At 48.4% G+C, this 25,212-nt stretch overlaps 1 protein-coding gene across 1 annotated transcript in view; it reads left to right on the top strand.

Annotated features, from left to right (window-relative positions):
* The window catches only part of LOC115168797 (constitutive coactivator of PPAR-gamma-like protein 2), a 113,487-nt gene that overhangs the window by 27,104 nt on the left and 61,171 nt on the right, over window positions 1–25,212 (top strand). The window contains exons 7-8 of the mRNA XM_029724352.1: window positions 11,108–11,349; window positions 15,830–16,106. Of these exons, the coding sequence (XP_029580212.1) occupies window positions 11,108–11,349; window positions 15,830–16,106 (519 nt within the window). The remainder of the gene's footprint in view (window positions 1–11,107; window positions 11,350–15,829; window positions 16,107–25,212) is intronic.

The following is a 25,212-nucleotide window of genomic DNA, read 5'->3' as shown; positions in this document are numbered from 1 at the left end:
AATATAATACATCAGTAAAATCAATTTAGCCTCAAATAAATAATGAAACATGTTCAATTTGGTTTAAATAATGCAAAAACAAAGTGTTGGAGAAGAAAGTAAAAGTGCAATATGTGCCATGTAAGAAAGCTAAAGTTTAAGTTCCTTGCTCAGAACATGAGAACATATGAAAGCTGGTGGTTCCTTTTAACATCTCTGTCTTCAATATTCCCAGGTAAGAAGTTTTAAATTGTAGTTATTATAGGAATTATAGGACTATTTCTCTCTATACGATTTGTATTTCATATACCTTTGACTATTGGATGTTCTTATAGGCACTTTAGTATTGCCAGTGTAACAGTATAGCTTCCGTCCCTCTCCTTGCTCGAACCAGGAACACATCGACAACAGCCACCCTCGAAGCAGCGTTACCCATGCAGAGCAAGGGGAACAACTACTCCAAGTCTCAGAGCGAGTGACGTTTGAAACGCTATTAGCGCGCACTCGGCTAACTAGCTAGCCATTTCACATCGGTTACACCAGCCTAATCTTGGGAGTTGATAGGCTTGAAGTCATAAACAGCGCAATGCTTGAAGCACAGCGAAGAGCTGCTGGCAAAACGCACGAAAGTGCTGTTTGAATGAATGCTTACGAGCCTGCTGCTGCCTACCACCGCTCAGTCAGACTGCTCTATCAAATCATAGACTTAATTATAACATAATAACACACAGAAATACGAGCCTTAGTTTCTGGATTCGACCATATTAATGACCTATCAGCTCGAAAACAAAACGTTTTTCCTTTCAGTGAAATACGGAACCGTTCCGTATTTTATCTAACAGGTGGCATCCCTAAGTCTAAATATTCCTGTCACATTGCACAACCTTCAATGTTATGTCATAATTATGTAAAATTCTGGCAAATTAGTTCGCAACGAGCCAGGCGGCCCAAACTGTTGCATATACCCTGACTGCGTGCAATGAACGCAAGAGAAGTGACACAATTTCACCTAGTTAATATTGCCTGCTAACCTGGATTTCTTTTAGCTAAATATGCAGGTTTAAAAATATATACTTCTGTGTATTGATTTTAAGAAAGGCATTGATGTTTATGGTTAGGTACAGTCGTGCAACGATTATGCTTTTTTCGCAAATGCGCTTTTGTTAAATCATCCCCCGTTTGGCGAAGTCGGCTGTCTTTGTTAGGAAGAAATAGTCTTCACAGTTCGCAACGAGCCAGGCGGCCCAAACTGCTGCATATACCCTGACTCTGTTTGCAAGAGAAGTGACACTTTTTTCCTAGTTAAAAGAAATTCATGTTAGCAGGCAATATTAACTAAATATGCAGGTTTAAAAATATATACTTGTGTATTGATTTTAAGAAAGGCATTGATGTTTATGGTTAGGTACACGTTGGAGCAACGTGTACCTAAGCGATTATATGCAACGCAGGACAGGCTAGATAAACTAGTAATATCATCAACCATGTGTAGTTAACTAGTGATTATGATTGATTGTTTTTTATAAGATAAGTTTAATGCTAGCTAGCAACTTACCTTGGCTTCTTACTGCATTCGTGTAACAGGCAGGCTCCTCGTGGAGTGCAATGTAAAGCAGGTGGTTAGAGCGTTGGACTAGTTAACCGTAAGGTTGCAAGATTGAATCCCCAAGCTGACAAGGTAAAAATCTGTCATTCTGCCCCTGAACAAGGCAGTTAACCCACCGTTCCCAGGCCGTCATTGAAAATAAGAATGTGTTCTTAACTGACTTGCCTAGTTAAATAAAGGTGTGTGTGTGTTTTTATTTTTTAAATCAGCCAAATCGGCGTCCAAAAATAAAACTTGAAATCGGCCCTAATTAATCGACCATTCCGATTTAATCGGTCAACCTCTAGAAGCCATGCTGGTTAAGTGTGCCTTGATTTCTAAAATCACCATCACACCACCTCCTCCATGCTTCACGGTGGGAACCACACATGCAGAGGTCATCCGTTCACCTACTCTGCATCTCACAAAGACATGGAGGATGGAACCAAAAATCTCACATTTGGACTCAACAGACCAAAGGACAGATTTCCGCCGGTGAATTGCCCATTGCTCGGGTTTCTTGTCCCAAGCAATTCTCTTCTTATTATTGGTGGCCTTTTGTAGTGGTTTCTTTGCAGCAATTTGACCATGAAGGCCTGATCATGAAGTCTCCTCTTAACAGTTGATGTTGAGATGTCTGTTACTTGAACTCTGAAGCATTTATTTGTTACCAGTTTGAGGCTGGTAACTCTAATGAACTTATCTAATGAACTTATCCTTTGCAGCAGAGGTAACTCTGGGTCTTCCTTTCCTGTGGCGGTACTCATGCGCGGAAAGTAGCAACCCGAGATTCTACTTTGAAGAATCTCAAATATAAAATATATTTTGATTTAACACCTTTTTTTGGTTAGTACATAATTCCATGTGTTATTTCATAGGTTTGATGTTTGATACAACCCAAATAGTAAAAATAAAGAAAAATCCTGGAATGAGTGTGTCCAAACTTTTGTCTGTGTCTAATACATACATACATTACATTACAGTACAGTACATTAGTGCCTTCGGAAAGTTTTCAGAACCCTTGACTTTTTACACATTTTGTTAGGTTATTCTAAAATTGATTTAAATCGATTTTAAATCAATCTACACACAATACCCCATAATAAGGCAAAAACTTCTTATTTTTGCTAATTTATATAATAAGAAACTGATCACTGTATCCTCTCAAGCTCTGTCAGGTTGGATGGGGAGCGTCGCTACACAGCTATTTTCAGGTCTCTCCTGAGATGTTCGATTGGGTTCAAGTCCAGGCTCTGGCTGGGCCACTCAAGGACATTCAGAGACTTGTCCCGAAGCCACTCCTGCGTTGTCTTGGCTGTGTGTTCAGGGTTGTTGTCCTGTTTGAAGGTTAACCTTTGCCCCAGTCTGAGGTCCTAAGTGCTCTGGAGCAGGTTTTCATCAAGGATCTCGCTGTACTTTGCTCTGTTCATCTTTCCCTTGATCCTGACTAGTCTCCCAGTCCCTGCTGCTGAAATTCCTCCCTACAGCATGATGCTGCCACCACCATGCTTCACCGTAGGAATGGTGCCAGGTTTCTTCTAGACTTGACGCTAGGCATTCAAGCCAAAGAGTTCAATCTTGGTTTAATCAGACCAGAGAATCTGGTTTCTCATGGTCTGAGAGAATATTGGTGCCTTTTGGCAAACTTCAAGCGGGCTGTCATGTGCCTTTTACTGAGGAGTGGCTTCCGTCTGGCCACTCTACCATAAAGACCTGATTGGTGGAGTGCTGCAGAGATGGTTGTCCTTCTGAAAGGTTATCCCATCTTCACAGAGGAACTCTGGTGCTATGTCAGTGACTATCAGTGACTATCAAGTTATTGGACACCTCTCTGACCAAGGCACTTCTCCCCCGATTGCTCAGCCAGCTCTAGGAAAAGTCTTGGTGGTTCTGAACTTAACAATTTAAGAATTTTGGAGGCCACTATGTTTTTGCTCTGACATGCACTGTCAACTGTGGGACCTTATATAGACAGGTGTGTGCCTTTCCAAATCATGTCCAATCAATTGAATTTACCACAGGTGGACTTCAATCAAGTTATAGAAACATCTCAAGGATGATCAATGGAAACAGGATGTACCTGAACTCAATTTCGAGTCTCATAGCGAAGGGTCTGAATACTTATGTAAATAAGGCATTTCTGTTTTTTAAATTTGTTCATTTCTAGAAACTTGTTTTTGCTTTGTCATTGTGGGGTATTGTGTGTTGTTTGCTGAGGATTTAACATAATGTGGAAAAAGTCAAGGGGTCTGAATATTTCCTGACGGGTGTGTCCGCATATATTTTTTGTTGTTTTTGGTCACATGAATACATTAGGTGTTAACAGTACAGTGAAATGGTTACTTGCAGACTAGCAATATCAAAAACAGTGTCCATATAAAAATATTTGATTAATTGACGCTTACAAAAACAAATTGATGGGTCATGTGAATGAAAATGCTATAACCAGCCACATCTAGCAGAGGTTTTGGACACTACCATGAAAATGGTTAACTTTGTTAAAGCAAGGCCCCTGAACTCATGTATTTTCTGCACTATGCAATGACATGGGCAGCGACCATGTTACGCTTTTACAACATACAGAAGTGCGCTAGTTATCAAGGGGCAAAGTATTGACACGTTTTTTTTTAAATTGAGAGACGAGCTTAAAGTTTTCTTTACTGACCATCATTTTCACTTGTCTGACCGCTTGCATGATGACGAGTTTCTCACACGACTGGCCTATCTGGGTGATGTTTTTTCTCACCTGAATGATCTGAATCTAGGATTACAGGGACTCTCCGCAACTCAGGCTGTGATTTTAGAAGTTGGAGCTCTTCTCTGTCTGCATTAAGGACAACACACTGGTCTTTCCATCATTGTATGATTTTTTTTTTGTGTGTGTTGTGTGCAAATGAACTCAAGCTTACGGACATTGTCAAATCTGATATAGCGAAGCACCTGAGTGAGTTGGGTGCCCATTTACGCAGGTACTTTTCCGAAATGAATGAGACAAACAATTGGATTCGTTATCCCCTTTCATGCTCTGCCTCCAGTCCACTTACTGATATCTGAACGAGAGCCTCATCGAAATTGCAACAAGTGGTTCTGTGAAAATTCAATTTAATCAGAAGCTACTGCCAGATTTCTGGATTGGGCTGCGTTCAGAGTATCCTGCCTTGGCAAATTGTGCTGTTAAGACACTGATGCCCTTTGCAACCACGTACTGTACCTAATGAGAGGGGATTCTTGGCCCTCACTAGCATGAACTAAATACAGGCACAGACTGTGTGGGAAATGATTTGACTGAGACTCTCTCCAATACAATCCAACATTGCAGAGTTATGTGCATCCTTTCAAGCACACCCTTCTCATTAACCTGTGGTGAGTTATTCACAATTTTCGATGAACAAAAAGGTTTATATGTAAGATGGTTAAATAAAGAGCAACATTTATTATTTGTGCCCTGGTCCTAATAAGAGCACTTTGTCACCTCCCACGAGCCGGGTTGTGACGACTCATTCTTATGTTTAATAAATGTATTGTGTGTGGCAGGCTTACAAAGATGGCAACAAAAAAAAAACATTTGAGTGCGCTGACCCTGGTGCTTGAGGGGGTACGCAGCTGGAGGTTGAGTGTTTTGAAGGGGTACGGGACTATAAAAGTTTGGGAACCACTGGGCCTTGCCCATAGGCCTATATGTTTTAATATTTGTATCACAACTGAAGTGGCCAAATAACGTTTTTTTTAAATGAAGCACATTGATCCGCATTACATGGGGTGTAGAGCCTTACTGGCGTGTATAAACAGCGCATGAGTTTCAAGTTTGGGAAGTTAATTTTCACCATAAAAATAAGTATTTACATAATTGCATTTGCAGTCACTTTCGATGATGTTTACTGCTTCAGCCGCATTGCATAAAGTTTTTTTGATGCTAGTGGTTGTGTTAATTTGGGATCTATTACGTCCCACAACTGTCCCAGAATGTTTGCAATATTTATTTCTTGCACAGAATGGAGTAGGTCAACTCTTGTACTATGGGGATAGTAGATTGACAGGGTAGTGCTTTTGATGTTCGTTAGGCCTACTCATCTTGTTGGCTGACAAAGTAAATGTGGACAGTTCTTTCAATATCTTCAACATGCACCTTGGAATTGGATAAGGACGTGCGTTCCCGTTGTGTCTGTCTTCACTTGTAGCCTGTGAAAAAGACCCAATCACGTGATGGAGAGCTGTGTGAGTGAGAAGCTTCGGATTGCGCAGCAGACTCAGGCAGAAGGGCACAAAGCAGCAATCGGGCCGCAAAAGGCATGGGTTTTTAGGTGCATTACGTCCACAAAGGGGATGTTTCCGTGAAATTCAAGGCATTGTCAACTGCTTGTCAAATTTTGAATGATAGACTATTGGAGTGTGAATAGCCTGCGCAAAAAAACTAAGCAGAGCTCAAGCCTTTTCAAGCGATTTTTTTTTTTTCTTATCATCATTAGTCTCACAATGTATTAAAAATGAAAACAGCCCAACGTCTGTAGAACAACTAAAGGTACATCAACTCTAAGCATAGACGTAACTATTTCTTTAACTGCTCAACACAGAATAGCCACGTGCGCAGTTCCTCAAATCGTTTGGAGAAAATATTTATACTTTATTCAGCTGTTCAATTCTATTCTTCATACTATAAAATAATACCATGGAATTCTAAGCGATTCTTGTCTACTGATGGGTTCTGACTTCTACTCTTGAAATATTGTAAGTCATCAGGTATCCTATGGAAAGGAGAAGGGCCACAGTTGGGTTTCTACACAACGTTAATGGTTATCTGTAGGAGGAATGTATATTGTCGGGTCAATTAAGGTTGGATATGAGCCAGGGGCTTGGAATGTTACTGAGTAAGGGAAAGCCAATCACATGGTTGCGGTCAGTGATGTGGGTGGAGAGCTGTAGATTAGTGAGGAATGGGGGGCCAATGTCAGGTCAGATTAAGGGAGGAACAGTTTATTACCCACATCACTTAACTTCCTACCTTGCAATAAATATGTAATGTTTAGAGGGGAGGAGCAGACCTCACCTAAATTGGGGCGTATATACAGTTGAAGTCTGAAGTTTACATACACCTTAGCCAAATACATTTAAACTCAGTTTCTAAATTCCTGACATTTAATCCTAGTAAAAATTCCCTGTTTTAGGTTAGTTAGGATCACCACTTTATTTTAACAATGTGAAATGTCAGAATAATAGTAGAGAATGATTTATTTCAGCTTTTATTTCTTTCATCACTATCTCAGTGGGTCAAAAGTTTACATACACTAAATTAGTATTTGGTAGCATTGCCTTTAAATTGTTTAACTTGGGTGAAATGTTTTGGGTAGCCTTCCACAAGCTTCCCACAATAAGTTGGGTGAATTTTGGCCCATACCTCCTGGCAGAGCTGGTGTAATTGAGTCAGGTTTATAGGCCTCCTTGCTTGCACACGCTTTTTCAGTTCTGCCCACAAATTTTCTATAGGATTGAGGTCAGGGCTTTGTGATGGCCACTCCAATACCTTGACTTTGTTGTCCTTAAGCCATTTTGCCTCAACTTTGGAAGTATGCTTGGGGCTATTGTCCATGTGGAAGACCCATTTGCAACCAAGCTTTAACTTCCTGACTGATGTCTTGAGATGTTGCTTCAATATATCCACATAATTTTCCTACCTCATGATGCCATCTATTTTGTGAAGTGCACCAGTCCCTCCTGCAGCAAAGCACCCCCACAACATGATGCTGCCACCCCTGTGCTTCACGGTCGGGATGGTGTTCTTCGGCTTGCAAGCCTCCCCCTTTTTCCTCCAATCATAACGATGGTCATTATGGCCAAACAGTTCTATTTTTGTTTCATCAAACCAGAGGACATTTCTCCAAAAAGTACAGTGTTTGTCTCCATGTGCAGTTGTAAACTGTAGTCTGGATATTTTTTATGCCGGTTTTTGAGCAGTGGCTTCTTCCTTGCTGAGCGGCCTTTCAGGTTATGTCGATATAGGACTCGTTTTACCTTGGATATAGATACTTTTGTACCGGTTTCCTCCAGCATCTTCACAAGGTCCTTTGCTGCTGTTCTGGGATTGATTTGCACTTTTCACACCAAAGTACGTTCATTTCTAGGAGACAGAACAGTCTCCTTCCTGGGCGGTATGACGGCTACGTGGTCCCATGGTGTTTATACTTGCATACTATTGTTTGTACAGATGAACGTGGTACATTCAGGCATTTGGAAATTGCTCCCAAGGATGAACCAGACTTGTGGTCTACAATTCTTTTTCTGAGGTCTTGGCTGATTTCTTTTGATTTTCCCATGATATCACCTCTCTGGGATATGTGGGACGCTAGGGTCCCACCTCGACAAGAGCCAGTGAAATTGCAGGGCGCCAAATTCAAAACAGAAATCTCATAATTAAAATTTCTCAAACTTACAAGTATTATACACCATTTTAAAGATACTTCTTGTTAATCCAGCCACAGTGTCTGATTTCAAAAAGGCTTTACGGTGAAAGCAAACCATACAATTATGTTAGGTCAGCGCCTAGTCACAAAAAAACATACAGCCATTTTCCAGCCAAAGAGAGGAGTCACAAAAGCAGAAAGTGATAAATGAATCACTAACCTTTGATCTTCATCAGATGACACTCATAGGACTTCATGTTCAAAAAGTTCATATTTATAACCAAAAATCTCAGTTTACATTGGCACGTTATGTTCAGTAATGTTTTGCCTCTAAAAAACATCCGGTGATTTTGCAGAGAGGTACATCAATTTACAGAAATACTCATCATAAACGTTGATATAAGATACAAGTGTTAAGCATAGGATTATAGATACACTTCTCCTTAATGCAACCGCTGTGTCAGATTTCAAAAAAGCTTTACGGTGAAAGCACACCATGCGATAATCTGAGTACAGCGCTCAGCCACGAAAACAAGCCATACAGATACCCGCCATGTTGTGGAGTCAACAAAAGTCAGAAATAGTGTTGTAAATATTCACTTACCTTTGATAATATTCATCGGAATTCACTCCCAGGAATCCTAGTTCCACAATAAATGTTAGTTTTGTTCGATAAAGTTAATCTTTGTCCAAATACCTCCTTTTTGTTCACGTGTTCAGTTCACTATTCCAGATGCACAAGGCGTGGGCACTAAGTCCAGATGAAAAGTCAAATAAGTTCCATTACAGTTGTGACGACCCTCCCACTCTGTCTGCCGTATTCTCTTTCTTTGTTCTTGTTTCTTTATTAGGATGCCGGTGGGCGGAGTTGGAAGGGTCGTCAGCTAAATGGGAAGCACCTGGGCTCGGGTGTGTCCCAGGATAAAGGCACCTCTTCCACAGTCATTTGGGAGACTCTCTCCACACAGACACCTTGTTGATTTTGGTTGTGTAGTTTTGTGGCTTTTTGGTTATTTGCTTTGGCACCTTTCAACACCCTGCATTATTACATTCAAGTATGCAAAACACTCACTCACACTACTGATTACTGATTACACATACCACTGTTAATTACTTAGTTACTTTATTTAATAAATATATATTTTTGTTACCCCTTGTCTCCACGTTGTCTCCCTTTTGTTGCGAACTCTGAGCCGGTTCGTAACACAGTTTGTAGAAACATGTCAAACGATGTATAGAATCAATCTTTAGGATGTTTTTATCATAAACTTCAATAATATTCCAACCGGACAATTCCTTTGTCTTTAGAAATGAAAGGGAATGGAGCTAGGGAATGGAGCTAGTGCCCACGGCTGTGCGCGTGACTGAACTAAAGGCTTTCAGCCAGACCACTGGTTCAAACAGCTCATATTCACTGCCCTTTTACAAAAGAAGCCTGAAACAACGTTCTTAAGACTGACATCTAGTGGAAGCCTTAGGAAGTGCAATCTGACCAAATTTATATTGGATAGGCAATCACTTGAAAAACTACAATCCTCAGATTTCCCACTTCCTGGTTGGATTTTTCTCAGGTTTTTGCCTGCCATATGAGTTCTGTTATACTCAGACATCATTCAAACAGTTTTAGAAACTTCAGTGTTTTCTATCCAAATCTACTAATAATATGCATATCTTAGCTTCTGGGCCTGAGTAGCAGGCAGTTTACTCTGGGCACCTTATTCATCCAAGCTACTCACTACTGCCCCCCGTTCCCAAAGAAGTTAAGCGAAGAGGCACTGAGTTTGAAGGTAGGCCTTGAAATACATCCACAGGTACACCTCCAATTGACTTAGGCTAATTGACATCATTTATCAGAAGCTTTTAAAGCTATAGCATCATTTTCTGGAATGTTCCATGCTGTTTAAAGTCAAAGTCAACTTAGTGTATGTAAACTTCTGACCCACTGGAATTGTGATACTGTGAATTATAAGTGAAATAATCTGTCTGTAAGCAATTGTAGGAAAAATGACTTGTCATGCACAAAGTAGATGTCCTAACCGACTTGCTGAAACTATAGTTTGTTAACAAGAAATTTGTGGAGTGGTTGAAAAACGAGTTTTAATGACTGCAACCTAAGTGTATATAAACTTCTGACTTCAACTGTATACTTTTGCTGGTGGGAACATGTCTTTGTTCAGCTGTCTGACCCTTGGGCGAATAAACTTGGTTTGATATCTTGGTTGTCTGTCAGGTTCTACAGGGCAAAGAACTAACACTGCTAAATTAACCTGTGTAGGCCCTGGTATGCCAAATGGCTGTGGGCTAACATAAGGATAACTCGGAGTAGGCTTTTCTGTTCTTCTGAAATAGACTACATTTTCTTCATATCATGTTTCTTTAGACCTGTCTAAGATAAATCATTGACTTATTGTGAAGGTGTAAGCTATATTACGTGGGACACTGTAAAGTCCATGGAGAATAAGAGCACCTCCTCCCAGCTGCCTACTGCACTGAGGCTAGGTAACACTGTCACCACCGATAAATCCGCGATTTCTCTACGGCTGGCCATGCTTTCCACCTGGCTTCCCCTACCCCGGTCAACTGCTCTGCACCCCTCACTGCAACTCGCCCAAGCCTTCCCCATTTCTCCTTCACCCAAATCCAGATAGCTGATGTTCTGAAAGAGCTGCAAAATCTGGACCCCTACAAATCAGCCGGGCTAGACAATCTGGACCCTCTTCCTAAAATTAGGGGGAGTGCTGCTCAGCGTGAGGTAATACAGTAGGGGGAGTGCTGCTCAGCGTGAGGTAATACAGTAGGGGGAGTGCTGCTCAGCGTGAGGTAATACAGTAGGGGGAGGGCTGCTCTGCGTGAGGTAATACAGTAGGGGGAGTGCTGCTCGGCGTGAGGTAATACAGTAGGGGGAGTGCTGCTCAGCGTGAGGTAATACAGTAGGGGGGAGCGCTGCTCAGCGTGAGGTAATACAGTAGGGGGAGTGCTGCTCAGCGTGAGGTAATACAGTAGAGGGAGTACTGCTCTAATGTCATGTTTTATGTTTTCTCCACACTCTCGTCCTCACAAGAACGTACTGAAGGGAACGTGGTGGGAGAATGCACTTGGAGCACGATTGTATGCATATTGAGAAACACCCTGTGTGTTTCCTCCCCAGGGGGTAAAACCACCCTATCGGAATGCTCCGTGTGGACCAGGCCACGCCTCTCTGTTCCAGAACCTGCCCCCCCTGCCGGACTGCAACGATTCGCTGTCTGGGACAATGGGCTACACGGATTGGTCGGCTCCATATGACCAGGGAGGAAGTAGATTAACGAATCACCACACGTCCGCTCCCTCTGGCCCCTCCCACTCGCCATCATCTTCCTCCGATGGAGACGAAACAAACGACAGCAGCCAGTAAGACACCTGTTACACTTACACACACACACACACACACCTGTTGCATTCACACACACACACACACACACACACCTGTTGCTTATGGTAGTTCATCGTATCCGATGATGGCTTCTACTTCTGAGTTAACGGGGAATTCTTTGGTAACTGTAGAGTCCAATCCAAGATCCACAAACTTTATTTCAGGTGGGGTATGTGCAGTCTGTGTTGGTGGGGCCAGGCATGGTCGTATGTCTCCTGAGCTGTTTCTGCTGTCTCTGTGCTCCTCTCCTCCTCCCACCTCTGTACACCGCTCTGACAGAGCTGCTGCCAGGTGGAACGATCGGCAGCAGCATCCTCTAGGTCTGTGGGTTTGATGTTGCACTTCTTCAGCGACGTTTTTAGCTGGTCCTTGTAGAGCTTCATCTTCCCCCCTGCAGACCGTCGGCCAAGATGTAGCTGGCCCCCCCCCTGCAGACTGTCGGCCAAGATGTAGCTGGCCCCCCCCCTGCAGACCGTCGGCCAAGATGTAGCTGGCCCCCCCCTGCAGACCGTCGGCCAAGATGTAGCTGGCCCCCCCCTGCAGACCGTCGGCCAAGATGTAGCTGGCCCCCCCTGCAGACCGTCTGCCAAGATGTAGCTGGCCCCCCCTGCAGACCGTCGGCCAAGATGTAGCTGGCCCCCCCTGCAGACCGCAGGCCAAGATGTAGCTGGCCCCCCCCTGCAGACCGTCGGCCAAGATGTAGCTGGCCCCCCCTGCAGACCGTCTGCCAAGATGTAGCTGGCCCCCCCTGCAGACCACAGGCCAAGATGTAGCTGGCCCCCCCTGCAGACCACCGGCCAAGATGTAGCTGGCCCCCCCTGCAGACGGTCGGCCATTCTAATGACGTTGGGTGACCATGGCCTCCATACTCTAACAGTTGGTGCTGGGTGACCATGGCCTCCATACTCTAACAGTTGGTGCTGGGTGACCATGGCCTCCATACTCTAACAGTTGGTGCTGGGTGACCATGGCCTCCATACTCTAACAGTTGCTCTTAGTATTTCTGTGTGGGGCACACGGTTGCACCAGGTGATTCCCAAGATGCTTGTTGTGGTGTCTGTAAGTGACCCAGGCTTCCCAGCTGTAAGGGACCCAGGCTTCCCAGCTGTAAGGGACCCAGGCTTCCCAGCTGTAAGGGACCCAGGCTTCCCAGCTGTAAGGGGCCCTGGCTTCCCAGCTGTAAGGGCCCCAGGCTTCCCAGCTGTAAAGAAGTGTGGGGATGCAGACGGCTTGATAGACGGAGACGTTGGTGAGGAGGGGGAGATCCCTGTTTTGGAAGACCCTGTGTCTAAGTTTCCCGAAGGCAACTGATGCTTGATCTTATTTTGAATTTCGTGGTCGATGCTGCAGTCCTATGAGAGGATGCTGCCCATGTTTTTGATGGAAGGGACTATTGCCAGGGATGTGTTCATTGGTGAAGACCGGCATGGTGGGTGGAGGGCTGGATCGCCATTGGCAGACCCTCTGTCTTGGTGGTGTTGATAGACAATCCCATCCTGCTATAGACCCTCACAGCCGCTACAGGGACAGACTGAAGGTCTTCCGGAGTGTGGGCCACGAGAGCACAGTCCTCAGCATACTGCAGCACAACAACCCGCTCCGTGCTGTCCTCAAGCTCCTTGTGGAGAAGCTGGGTGACACATAGGAGGAAGATGTTAGAGTACCGGTGCCAGCACACACCCCTGCCTCTTCACCGACGCTTACTACAAAGGTCATGGACTCCTCTAACGGCCACCCGAGCCATCATCCCACCATGGAACTGGCAAAGGATGTTAACAGATTTGTCTGGACAGCCACATTTGAGTAGAATGCCCCGTAGTAGTTCCCTGCTCAGTGTTGAAGGCCATGAAAAGGTCCTGATGTTGTTCACAACACTTCTCCTGGAGTTGCCATGTCGACCGTGCCGTGAATATCATGTCGACCGTACTCCTGTTCTTTCTGAAGCCACATTGTGACTCTGGCAGCAAGTTCCTCTGTGATGTTCTTCACCAGCCTGTGTAGCATCTCCTTGGCCAGGACCTTTGCCGGCAACAGCCAGAAGGGATATACCCCGGCTTTTGCTGCAGATGGACTTGTCACCCTTGTTCTTATAGATGGTGACAATGTTTGCATCTGGCCACTGTTGGGGGACGATCTCCCGGTCCCAAACCTCAGTGATGCACTGGTGGAGCGTTCTGTTGCAGAAGTAACCTCCCTTCAGTAGCTCTGCCAGGATGCTGTCAGCGCCAGGAGCCTTGTTGTTCTTGAGGGAATGGATAGCTGATAACACCTCTTGGAAGGTTGGTGAACGGTTGAGGTCTTGAATGGGTAGACGGACAGGCACTTCTTCCAGGATGGACTGGTCTGTAGGAGAGCGCTGATTGAGTAGTGCTTCAAAGTGGTCAGCTCACTTCATCAGGATCTGGTTTTGGTGGGTCAGCCCACATCATCAGGATCTGGTTTTGGTGGGTCAGCCCCCCTCATCAGGATCTGGTTTTGGTGGGTCAGCCCACATCATCAGGATCTGGTTTTGGTGGGTCAGCCCCCCTCATCAGGATCTGGTTTTGATGGGTCAGCCCCCCTCATCAGGATCTGGTTTTGGTGGGTCAGCCCACATCATCAGGATCTGGTTTTGGTGGGTCAGCCCCCCTCATCAGGATCTGGTTTTGGTGGGTCAGCCCCCCTCATCAGGATCTGGTTTTGGTGGGTCAGCCCCCCTCATCAGGATCTGGTTTTGGTGGTTTAGCCCCCCTCATCAGGATCTGGTTTTGGTGGTTTAGCCCCCCTCATCAGGATCTGGTTTTGGTGGTTTAGCCCCCCTCATCAGGATCTGGTTTTGGTGCTCAGCTGGTTTTGGTGGGTCAAGAGAGTCAGACCATCAGCTGTTTTCATGGGGGTGATGGAGTGACTTCCTGATGAGGTGGGCTGACCACCAAAACCACTTCCTTGCTTTGCCATAGATAGCTTTAGCTGAGGTTGTAGAAATTGTGCATGTCGTTTTTGTCGGCATAAATTTGGATTCCTGTGCCTTATTCATCCACCATTCGTTCTGCAGAGCATGCAAGGTTGTTTGCACTTCCTTGCTCGATGTACGCCATTGCTTGCGGAGGGTAGCAGATGTGGGTCTCTTAAGAGTAGCCCTGTGCCCTTTGTGCATATTGTCCAGTTAGGCTGTGATGGTGTCAGAGTTCGTGTTAGTGACAATGAGATCATGTTCAGCACAGAGTTAGCAGCCTCATGCCGTTCTCATTGACCTGGCCAACACCATGCCTACCCAGCACTCCACTCCACATCCTGTTGTTCTGTCCCACCCTAGCGTTGAAGTCACCCAGCCATTCCTGGGGATGTGGTGAAGGGCCTCATCTAGTGACTGGGCCTCATCTAGTGACTGGGCCTCATCTAGTGACTGGGCCTCATCTAGTGACTGGGCCTCATCTAGTGACTGGGCCTCATCTAGTGACTGGGCCTCATCTAGTGACTGGGCCTCATCTAGTGACTGGTAGATCAGTCCTTGGCCTCATTTTCAGATGGTAACGTTGGTGCACTAGATGTGGCACATGCACCCTGCGGCTGCCCCCCCATACACACACACACACACACACACACACACACACACACACACACACACACACACACACACACACACACACACACACACACACACACACACACACACACACACACACACACACACACACTCACTCACTCACTCACTCACACACACACAGGTTATTCATGAAGGTCTGTGTGCTGTGACGTTACCACTGTTACTATAACATTGTTTTAGTCTTAGTTAGTTAGCACCAACTCTCCCTCTCTCCCCCTCACTAACCCTTTCTCTCCTCCCTCTCTCCCCCCTCACTAACCCTCTCTCCTCCTCGCTCTCTCTCCCCCCTCACTAACCCTTTCTCTCCCTCTCTTCTCCCCCCTCACTAACCCTCTCTCCTCTCTCTCTCTCCCCCCTCACTAACCCTTTCTCTCCCTCTCTTCTCCCCCCTCACTAACCCTCTCTCCCTCTCCCCCCTCACTAACACTCTCTCCTCCTCTCTCCCTCTCCCCCCTCACTAACCCTCTCTCCCTCTCTTCTCCCCCCTCACTAACCTCTCTCCCTCTCTCCTCCTCTCTCCCTAACACTTTGTCTCCTCTCTCCCTCTCTCCCCCCTCACTAACCCTCTCTCATCTCTCCCTCTCTTCTCCCCCCTCACTAACCTCTCTCCTCCTCTCTCCCTAACCCTTTCTCTCCTCTCTCCCTCTCCCCCCTCACTAACCCTCTCTCCTCCTCTCTCCCTCTCTTCTCCCCCCTCACTAACCCTTTCTCCTCCTCTCTCTCTCTCTCCTCTCTCTCTCCCCCCTCACTAACCCTCTGTCCTCTCTCCTCTCTCCCTCTCCCCCCTCACTAACCCTCTCTCCTCCTCTCTCCCTCTCTTCTCCCCCCTCACTAACTCTTTCTCTCCTCTCTCCCTCTTTTCACTCTTTCAGCCATCTGACAGACAAGTCCTCCGGGTGGGACGCTCCGTCCGGTCGGGGGGGTGGAGGGGATGGTTCCCACGGGAGCGGGTCCCACGGTAACGGGAGCGGGTCCCACGGTAACGGGAGCGGGTCCAACATTCCATCGCTGTTGTCAATGGCGACGAGGAGTCACATGGACATAACCACGCCCCCTCTGCCTCAAGTCAGCGATGAGGTGTTGAGAGTAGCAGAACACAGACACCGCAGAGGACTGATGTATCCACAGATATACCACATACTGACCAAGGTAACACAGAGGACTGATGTATCCACAGATATACCACATACTGACCAAGGTAACACAGAGGACTGATGTATCCACAGATATACCACATACTGACCAAGGTAACACAGAGGACTGATGATCTTTTTCCACATTTTGTTACGTTACAGCTTTCCTCATCAATCTATACACCATTTTTATTTTACCTTTATTTAACTAGGCAAGTCAGTTAAGAACAACTTCTTATTTTCAATGACAGCCTAGGAATAGTGGGTTAACCGCCTTGTTCAGGGGAAGAACGACAGATTTGTACCATGTCAGCTCAGGGATTCTATCTTGCAACCTTTCAGTTACTAGTCCAACGCTCTAACCACTAGGCTACCCGCCCATCAATACCCCATAATGACAAAGCAAAAACAGGTTTTTAGAGTTTTTGCAGATGTATATAAAAATAATAATAATGAAATATACATTTACATAAGTATTCAGACCCTTTACTCATCTTTGGCAGCGATTTTACAGCGTCACGTCTTCTTGGGTATGACGCTACAAGCTTGGCACACCTGTATTTAGGGAGTTCCTCCCATTCTTCACTGCAGATCCTCTCAAGCTCTGTCAGGTTGGATGGGGAGTGTCGCTGCACAGCTATTTTCAGGTCTCTCCAGAGATGTTTGATCGGGTTCAAGTCTGGGCTCTTGTGTGTCTGTTCTGTCTGGATTGTGTAGACTAGCTCTGAATTCCACCATGTTTCTTTCCAGGACGATTAATTTATCCCTCTCAATTATGGAGGAGCAGTGCAGTTGTGGGACCTGGGTGTGTTCAGTGCTGGGGGGGACTATCCTCGTCTACAGATTGAAGAGGTGTGTTCAGTGCTGGGGGGGGACTATCCTCGTCTGCAGGACAGATTGAAGAGGTGTGTTCAGTGCTGGGGGGGACTATCCTTGTCTGCAGGACAGATTGAAGAGGTGTGATCAGTGCTGGGGGGGGACTATCCTCGTCTACAGATTGAAGAGGTGTGATCAGTGCTGGGGGGGGACTATCCTCGTCTGCAGGACAGATTGAAGAGGTGTGATCAGTGCTGGGGGGGACTATCCTCGTCTGCAGATTGAAGAGGTGTGATCAGTGCTGGGGGGGACTATCCTCGTCTGCAGGACAGATTGAAGAGGTGTGTTCAGTGCTGGGGGGGACTATCCTCGTCTTCAGGACAGATTGAAGAGGTGTGATCAGTGCTGGGGGGGACTATCCTCGTCTACAGATTGAAGAGGTGTGTTCAGTGCTGGGGGGGGACTATCCTCGTCTGCAGGACAGATTGAAGAGTTGTGATCAGTGCTGGGGGGGACTATCCTCGTCTATAGATTGAAGAGGTGTGATCAGTGCTGGGGGGGACTATCCTCGTCTGCAGGATAGATTGAAGAGGTGTGATCAGTGCTGGGGGGGACTATCCTCGTCTTCAGGACAGATTGAAGAGGTGTGTTCAGTGCTGGGGGGGACTATCCTCGTCTTCAGGACAGATTGAAGGGGTGTGTTCAGTGCTGGGGGGGACTATCCTCGTCTGCAGGACAGTTTGAAGAGGTGTGATCAGTGCTGGGGGGGACTATCCTCGTCTGCAGGACAGATTGAAGAGGTGTGTTCAGTGCTGGGGGGACTATCCTCATCTACAGGACAGATTGAAGAGGTGTGTTCAGTGCTGGGGGGGGACTATCCTCGTCTGCAGGACAGATTGAAGGGGTGTAATCAGTGCTGGGGGGGGACTATCCTCGTCTACAAATTGAAGAGGTGTGATCAGTGCTGGGGGGGACTATCCTCGTCTACAAATTGAAGAGGTGTGATCAGTGCTGGGGGGGACTATCCTCGTCTAAAGTACAGATTGAAGATGTGTTTAGTGCAGGGGGGGGACTATCCTCGTCTGCAGTACAGCATGAAGAGGTGTGTTCAGTGCCGGGGGGGGGGGCCATCCTCGTCTACAGATTGAAGAGGTGTGTTCAGTGCTGGGGGGGACTATCCTCGTCTTCAGATTGAAGAGGTGTGTTCAGTGCTGGGGGGGGACTATCCTCGTCTGCAGGACAGATTGAAGAGGTGTGATCAGTGCTGGGGGGGACTATCCTCGTCTGCAGGACAGATTGAAGGGGTGTGATCAGTGCTGGGGGGGGACTATCCTCGTCTGCAGGACAGATTGAAGAGGTGTGTTCAGTGCTGGGGGGGACTATCCTCGTCTGCAGTACAGATTGAAGAGGTGTGTTCAGTGCTGGGGGGGACTATCCTCGTCTGCAGTACAGAATGAAAAGGTGTGATCAGTGCTGGGGGGGACTATCCTCTTCTGCAGGACAGTTTGAAGAGGTGTGTTCAGTGCTGGGGGGGACTATCCTCGTCTGCAGGACAGATTGAAGAGGTGTCATCAGTGCTGGGGGGGGACTATCCTCATCTGCAGAACAGATTGAAGGGGTGTGATCAGTGCTGGGGGGGGGACTATCCTCGTCTGCAGGACAGATTGAAGAGGTGTGATCAGTGCTGGGGGGGACTATCCTCGTCTGCAGGACAGATTGAAGGGGTGTGATCAGTGCTGGGGGGGACTATCCTCGTCTGCAGGACAGATTGAAGAGGTTTGATCAGTGCTGGGGGGGACTATCCTCGTCTGCAGGATAGATTGAAGAGGTGTGATCAGTGCTGGGGGGGACTATCCTCGTCTGCAGGACAGACTGAAGAGGTGGGATCAGTGCTGGTGGGGACTCTCCTTGTCTACAGATTGAAGAGGTGTGATCAGTGCTGGGGGGGACTATCCTCGTCTGCAGGACAGATTGAAGAGGTGTGATCAGTGCTGGGGGGGACTATCCTCATCTGCAGGACAGTTTGAAGAGGTGTGTTCAGTGCTGGGGGAGACTATCCTCGTCTGCAGGACAGATTGAAGAGGTGTGTTCAGTGCTGGGGGGGACTATCCTCGTCTGCAGGACAGATTGAAGAGGTTTGATCAGTGCTGGGGGGGACTATCCTCGTCTGCAGGATAGATTGAAGAGGTGTGATCAGTGCTGGGGGGGACTATCCTCGTCTGCAGGACAGACTGAAGAGGTGGGATCAGTGCTGGTGGGGACTCTCCTTGTCTACAGATTGAAGAGGTGTGATCAGTGCTGGGGGGGACTATCCTCGTCTGCAGGACAGATTGAAGAGGTGTGATCAGTGCTGGGGGGGGACTATCCTCATCTGCAGGACAGTTTGAAGAGGTGTGTTCAGTGCTGGGGGAGACTATCCTCGTCTGCAGGACAGATTGAAGAGGTGTGTTCAGTGCTGGGGGAGACTATCCTCGTCTGCAGGACAGATTGAAGAGGTGTGATCAGTGCTGGGGGGGGACTATCCTCGTCTGCAGGACAGATTGAAGAGGTGTGTTCAGTGCTGGGGGCGACTATCCTCGTCTGCAGGACAGATTGAAGAGGTGTGTTCAGTGCTGGGGGGGGACTATCCTCGTCTGCAGGACAGATTGAAGAGGTGTGATCAGTGCTGGGGGGGACTATCCTCGTCTGCAGGACAGATTGAAGAGGTGTGTTCAGTGCTGGGGGGGACTATCCCCGTCTGCAGGACAGATTGAAGAGGTGTGTTCAGTACTGGGGGGGACTATCCTCGTCTACAGATTGAAGGGGTGTGATCAGTGCTGGGGGGGGGACTATCCTCGTCTGCAGGACAGATTGAAGAGGTGTGATCAGTGCTGGGGGGGACTATCCTCGTCTGCAGGACAGATTGAAGGGGTGTGATCAGTGCTGGGGGGGACTATCCTCGTCTGCAGGACAGATTGAAGAGGTTTGATCAGTACTGGGGGGGACTATCCTCGTCTGCAGGATAGATTGAAGAGGTGTGATCAGTGCTGGGGGGGACTATCCTCGTCTGCAGGACAGACTGAAGAGGTGGGATCAGTGCTGGTGGGGACTCTCCTTGTCTACAGATTGAAGAGGTGTGATCAGTGCTGGGGGGGACTATCCTCGTCTGCAGGACAGATTGAAGAGGTGTGATCAGTGCTGGGGGGGACTATCCTCATCTGCAGGACAGTTTGAAGAGGTGTGTTCAGTGCTGGGGGAGACTATCCTCGTCTGCAGGACAGATTGAAGAGGTGTGTTCAGTGCTGGGGGAGACTATCCTCGTCTGCAGGACAGATTGAAGAGGTGTGATCAGTGCTGGGGGGGGACTATCCTCGTCTGCAGGACAGATTGAAGAGGTGTGTTCAGTGCTGGGGGCGACTATCCTCGTCTGCAGGACAGATTGAAGAGGTGTGTTCAGTGCTGGGGGGGACTATCCTCGTCTGCAGGACAGATTGAAGAGGTGTGATCAGTGCTGGGGGGGACTATCCTCGTCTGCAGGACAGATTGAAGAGGTGTGTTCAGTGCTGGGGGGGACTATCCCCGTCTGCAGGACAGATTGAAGAGGTGTGTTCAGTACTGGGGGGGACTATCCTCGTCTACAGATTGAAGAGGTGTGATCAGTGCTGGGGGGGACTATCCTCGTCTGCAGGACAGGTTGAAAAGTTGTGTTCAGTGCTGGGGGGGGACTATCCTCGTCTGCAGGACAGATTGAAGAGGTGTGATCAGTGCTGGGGGGGACTATCCTCGTCTGCAAATTGAAGAGATGTGATCAGTGCTGGGGGGTCTATCCTCGTCTGCAGGACAGATTGAAGAGGTGTGTTCAGTGCTGGGGGGGACTGTCCTCGTCTGCAGTACAGATTGAAGAGTTGTGATCAGTGCTGGGGGGACTAACCTCGTCTGCAGGACAGATTGAAGAGGTGTGGTCAGTGCTGGGGGGGACTATCCTCGTCTGCAGTACAGTTGGAAGAGGTGTGTTCAGTGCTGGGGGGGACTATCCTCGTCTGCAGTACAGTTGGAAGAGGTGTGTTCAGTGCTGGGGGGGACTATCCTCGTCTATAGATTGAAGAGGTGTGTTCAGTGCTGGGAGAGGACTATCCTCGTCTACAGATTGAAGAGGTGTGTTCAGTGCTGGGGGGGACTTTCCTCATCTGCAGGACAGATTGAAGGGGTGTGTTCAGTGCTGGGGGGGACTATCCTCGTCTGCAAATTGAAGAGGTGTGATCAGTGCTGGGGGGGGACTATCCTCGTCTGCAGTACAGAATGAAAAGGTGTGATCAGTGCTGGGGGGGACTATCCTCTTCTGCAGGACAGTTTGAAGAGGTGTGTTCAGTGCTGGGGGGGGACTATCCTCGTCTGCAGGACAGATTGAAGGGGTGTGTTCAGTGCTGGGGGGGACTATCCTCGTCTGCAAATTGAAGAGGTGTGATCAGTGCTGGGGGGGACTATCCTCGTCTGCAGTACAGAATGAAAAGGTGTGATCAGTGCTGGGGGGGACTATCCTCTTCTGCAGGACAGTTTGAAGAGGTGTGTTCAGTGCTGGGGGGGGACTATCCTCGTCTGCAGGACAGATTGAAGAGGTGTGATCAGTGCTGGGGGGGACTATCCTCGTCTGCAGGACAGATTGAAGGGGTGTGATCAGTGCTGGGGGGGACTATCCTCGTCTGCAGGACAGATTGAAGAGGTGTGTTCAGTGCTGGGGGGGACTATCCTCGTCTGCAGTACAGATTGAAGAGGTGTGTTCAGTGCTGGGGGGGACTATCCTCGTCTGCAGGACAGATTGAAGAGGTTTGATCAGTGCTGGGGGGGACTATCCTCGTCTGCAGGATAGATTGAAGAGGTGTGATCAGTGCTGGGGGGGACTATCCTCGTCTGCAGGACATATTGAAGAGGTGGGATCAGTGCTGGGGGGGACTCTCCTTGTCTAGAGATTGAAGAGGTGTGATCAGTGCTGGGGGGGGACTATCCTCGTCTGCAGGACAGATTGAAGGGGTGTGATCAGTGCTGGGGGGGACTATCCTCATCTGCAGGACAGTTTGAAGAGGTGTGTTCAGTGCTGGGGGAGACTATCCTCGTCTGCAGGACAGATTGAAGAGGTGTGTTCAGTGCTGGGGGAGACTATCCTCGTCTGCAGGATAGATTGAAGAGGTGTGATCAGTGCTGGGGGGGACTATCCTCGTCTTCAGGACAGATTGAAGAGGTGTGTTCAGTGCTGGGGGGGACTATCCTCGTCTTCAGGACAGATTGAAGGGGTGTTTTCAGTGCTGGGGGGGACTATCCTCGTCTGCAGGACAGTTTGAAGAGGTGTGATCAGTGCTGGGGGGGACTATCCTCGTCTGCAGGACAGATTGAAGAGGTGTGTTCAGTGCTGGGGGGGACTATCCTCATCTACAGGACAGATTGAAGAGGTGTGTTCAGTGCTGGGGGGGACTATCCTCGTCTGCAAATTGAAAAGGTGTGATCAGTGCTGGGGGGGACTATCCTCGTCTGCAGGACAGATTGAAGAGTTGTGATCAGTGCTGGGGGGGACTATCCTCTTCTGCAGGACAGTTTGAAGAGGTGTGTTCAGTGCTGGGGGGGGACTATCCTCATCTGCAGGACAGATTGAAGAGGTGTGATCAGTGCTGGGGGGGACTATCCTCGTCTGCAGGACAGATTGAAGGGGTGTAATCAGTGCTATGGGGGGACTATCCTCGTCTACAAATTGAAGAGGTGTGATCAGTGCTGGGGGGGACTATCCTCGTCTAAAGTACAGATTGAAGATGTGTTTAGTGCAGGGGGGGTGACTATCCTCGTCTGCAGTACAGCATGAAGAGGTGTGGTCAGTGCTTGGGGGGGACTATCCTCGTCTATAGGACAGATTGAAGAGGTGTGTTCAGTGCTGGGGGGGGACTATCCTCGTCTACAGGACAGATTGAAGAGGTGTGTTCAGTGCTGGCGGGGACTATCCTCGTCTGCAGGACAGATTGAAGGGGGTGTGATCAGTGCTGAGGGGGGACTATCCTCGTCTACAGTACAGATTGAAGAGGTGTGTTCAGTGCTGGGGGGGACTATCCTCGTCTTCAGATTGAAGAGGTGTGTTCAGTGCTGGGGGGGGGACTATCCTCGTCTGCAGTACAGAATGAAGAGGTGTGTTCAGTGCTGGGGGGGACTATCCTCATCTGCAGGACAGATTGAAGAGGTGTGTTCAGTGCTGGGGGGGACTATCCTCGTCTATAGATTGAAGAGGTGTGATCAGTGCTGGGGGGGGACTATCCTCGTCTATAGATTGAAGAGGTGTGATCAGTGCTGGGGGGGACTATCCTCGTCTGCAGGACAGTTTGAAGAGGTGTGATCAGTGCTGGGGGGGACTATCCTCGTCTGCAGTACAGTTGGAAGAGGTGTGTTCAGTGCTGGGGGGGACTATCCTCGTCTATAGATTGAAGAGGTGTGTTCAGTGCTGGGGGAGGACTATCCTCGTCTACAGATTGAAGAGGTGTGTTCAGTGCTGGGGGGGACTATCCTCGTCTGCAGGACAGATTGAAGAGGTGTGATCAGTGCTGGGGGAGACTATCCTCGTCTGCAGGACTGATTGAAGAGGTGTGATCAGTGCTGGGGGGGACTATCCTCGTCTGCAGGACAGATTGAAGAGGTGTGTTCAGTGCTGGGGGGGGACTATCCTCGTCTGCAGGACAGATTGAAGAGGTGTGTTCAGTGCTGGGGGGGACTATCCTCGTCTGCAGGACAGATTGAAGAGGTGTGATCAGTGCTGGGGGGGACTATCCTCGTCTGCAGGACAGATTGAAGAGGTGTGTTCAGTGCTGGGGGGGACTATCCTCGTCTGCAGGACAGATTGAAGAGGTGTGTTCAGTACTGGGGGGGACTATCCTCGTCTACAGATTGAAGAGGTGTGATCAGTGCTGGGGTGGACTATCCTCGTCTGCAGGACAGATTGAAGAGGTGTGTTCAGTGCTGGGGGGGACTATCCTCGTCTGCAGGACAGATTGAAGAGGTGTGTTCAGTGCTGGCGGGGACTATCCTCGTCTACAGATTGAAGAGGTGTGATCAGTGCTGGGGGGACTATCCTCGTCTGCAGGACAGATTGAAGAGGTGTGTTCAGTGCTGGGGGGGGACTGTCCTCGTCTGCAGTACAGATTGAAGAGTTGTGATCAGTGCTGGGGGGGACTATCCTCGTCTGCAGGACAGATTAAAGAGGTGTGTTCAGTACTGGGGGGGACTATCCTCGTCTACAGATTGAAGAGGTGTGATCAGTGATGGGGGGACTATCCTCGTCTGCAGGATAGATTGAAGAGGTGTGATCAGTGCTGGGGGGGACTATCCTCGTCTGCAGGACAGATTGAAGAGGTGTGTTCAGTGCTGGGGGGGACTATCCTCGTCTGCAGGACAGATTGAAGAGGTGTGTTCAGTGCTGGCGGGGACTATCCTCGTCTACAGATTGAAGAGGTGTGATCAGTGCTGGGGGGACTATCCTCGTCTGCAGGACAGATTGAAGAGGTGTGTTCAGTGCTGGGGGGGGGACTGTCCTCGTCTGCAGTACAGATTGAAGAGTTGTGATCAGTGCTGGGGGGGACTATCCTCGTCTGCAGGACAGATTAAAGAGGTGTGTTCAGTACTGGGGGGACTATCCTCGTCTACAGATTGAAGAAGTGTGATCAGTGATGGGGGGACTATCCTCGTCTGCAGGATAGATTGAAGAGGTGTGTTCAGTGCTGGGGGGGGACTATCCTCGTCTGCAGTACAGATTGAAGAGGTGTGATCAGTGCTGGGGGGGACTATCCTCGTCTGCAGGACAGATTGAAGAGGTGTGTTCAGTGCTGGTGGGGACTATCCTCGTCTACAGATTGAAGAGGTGTGATCAGTGCTGGGGGGGACTATCCTCGTCTGCAGGACGGGTTGAAAAGTTGTGTTCAGTGCTGGGGGGGACTATCCTCGTCTGCAGGACAGATTGAAGAGGTGTGATCAGTGCTGGGGGGGACTATCCTCGTCTGCAAATTGAAGAGATGTGATCAGTGCTGGGGGGGACTATCCTCGTCTGCAGGACAGATTGAAGAGGTGTGTTCAGTGCTGGGGGGGACTGTCCTCGTCTGCAGTACAGATTGAAGAGTTGTGATCAGTGCTGGGGGGGACTAACCTCGTCTGCAGGACAGATTGAAGAGGTGTGGTCAGTGCTGGGGGGGACTATCCTCATCTGCAGTACAGTTGGAAGAGGTGTGTTCAGTGCTGGGGGGGACTATCCTCGTCTGCAGTACAGTTGGAAGAGGTGTGTTCAGTGCTGGGGGGGACTATCCTCG

This window comes from Salmo trutta, chromosome 30 (genome assembly GCF_901001165.1).
Source record: "Salmo trutta chromosome 30, fSalTru1.1, whole genome shotgun sequence".
Lineage (NCBI taxonomy): Eukaryota > Metazoa > Chordata > Actinopteri > Salmoniformes > Salmonidae > Salmo > Salmo trutta.
This window is presented reverse-complemented; position numbering and strand designations above follow the sequence as displayed.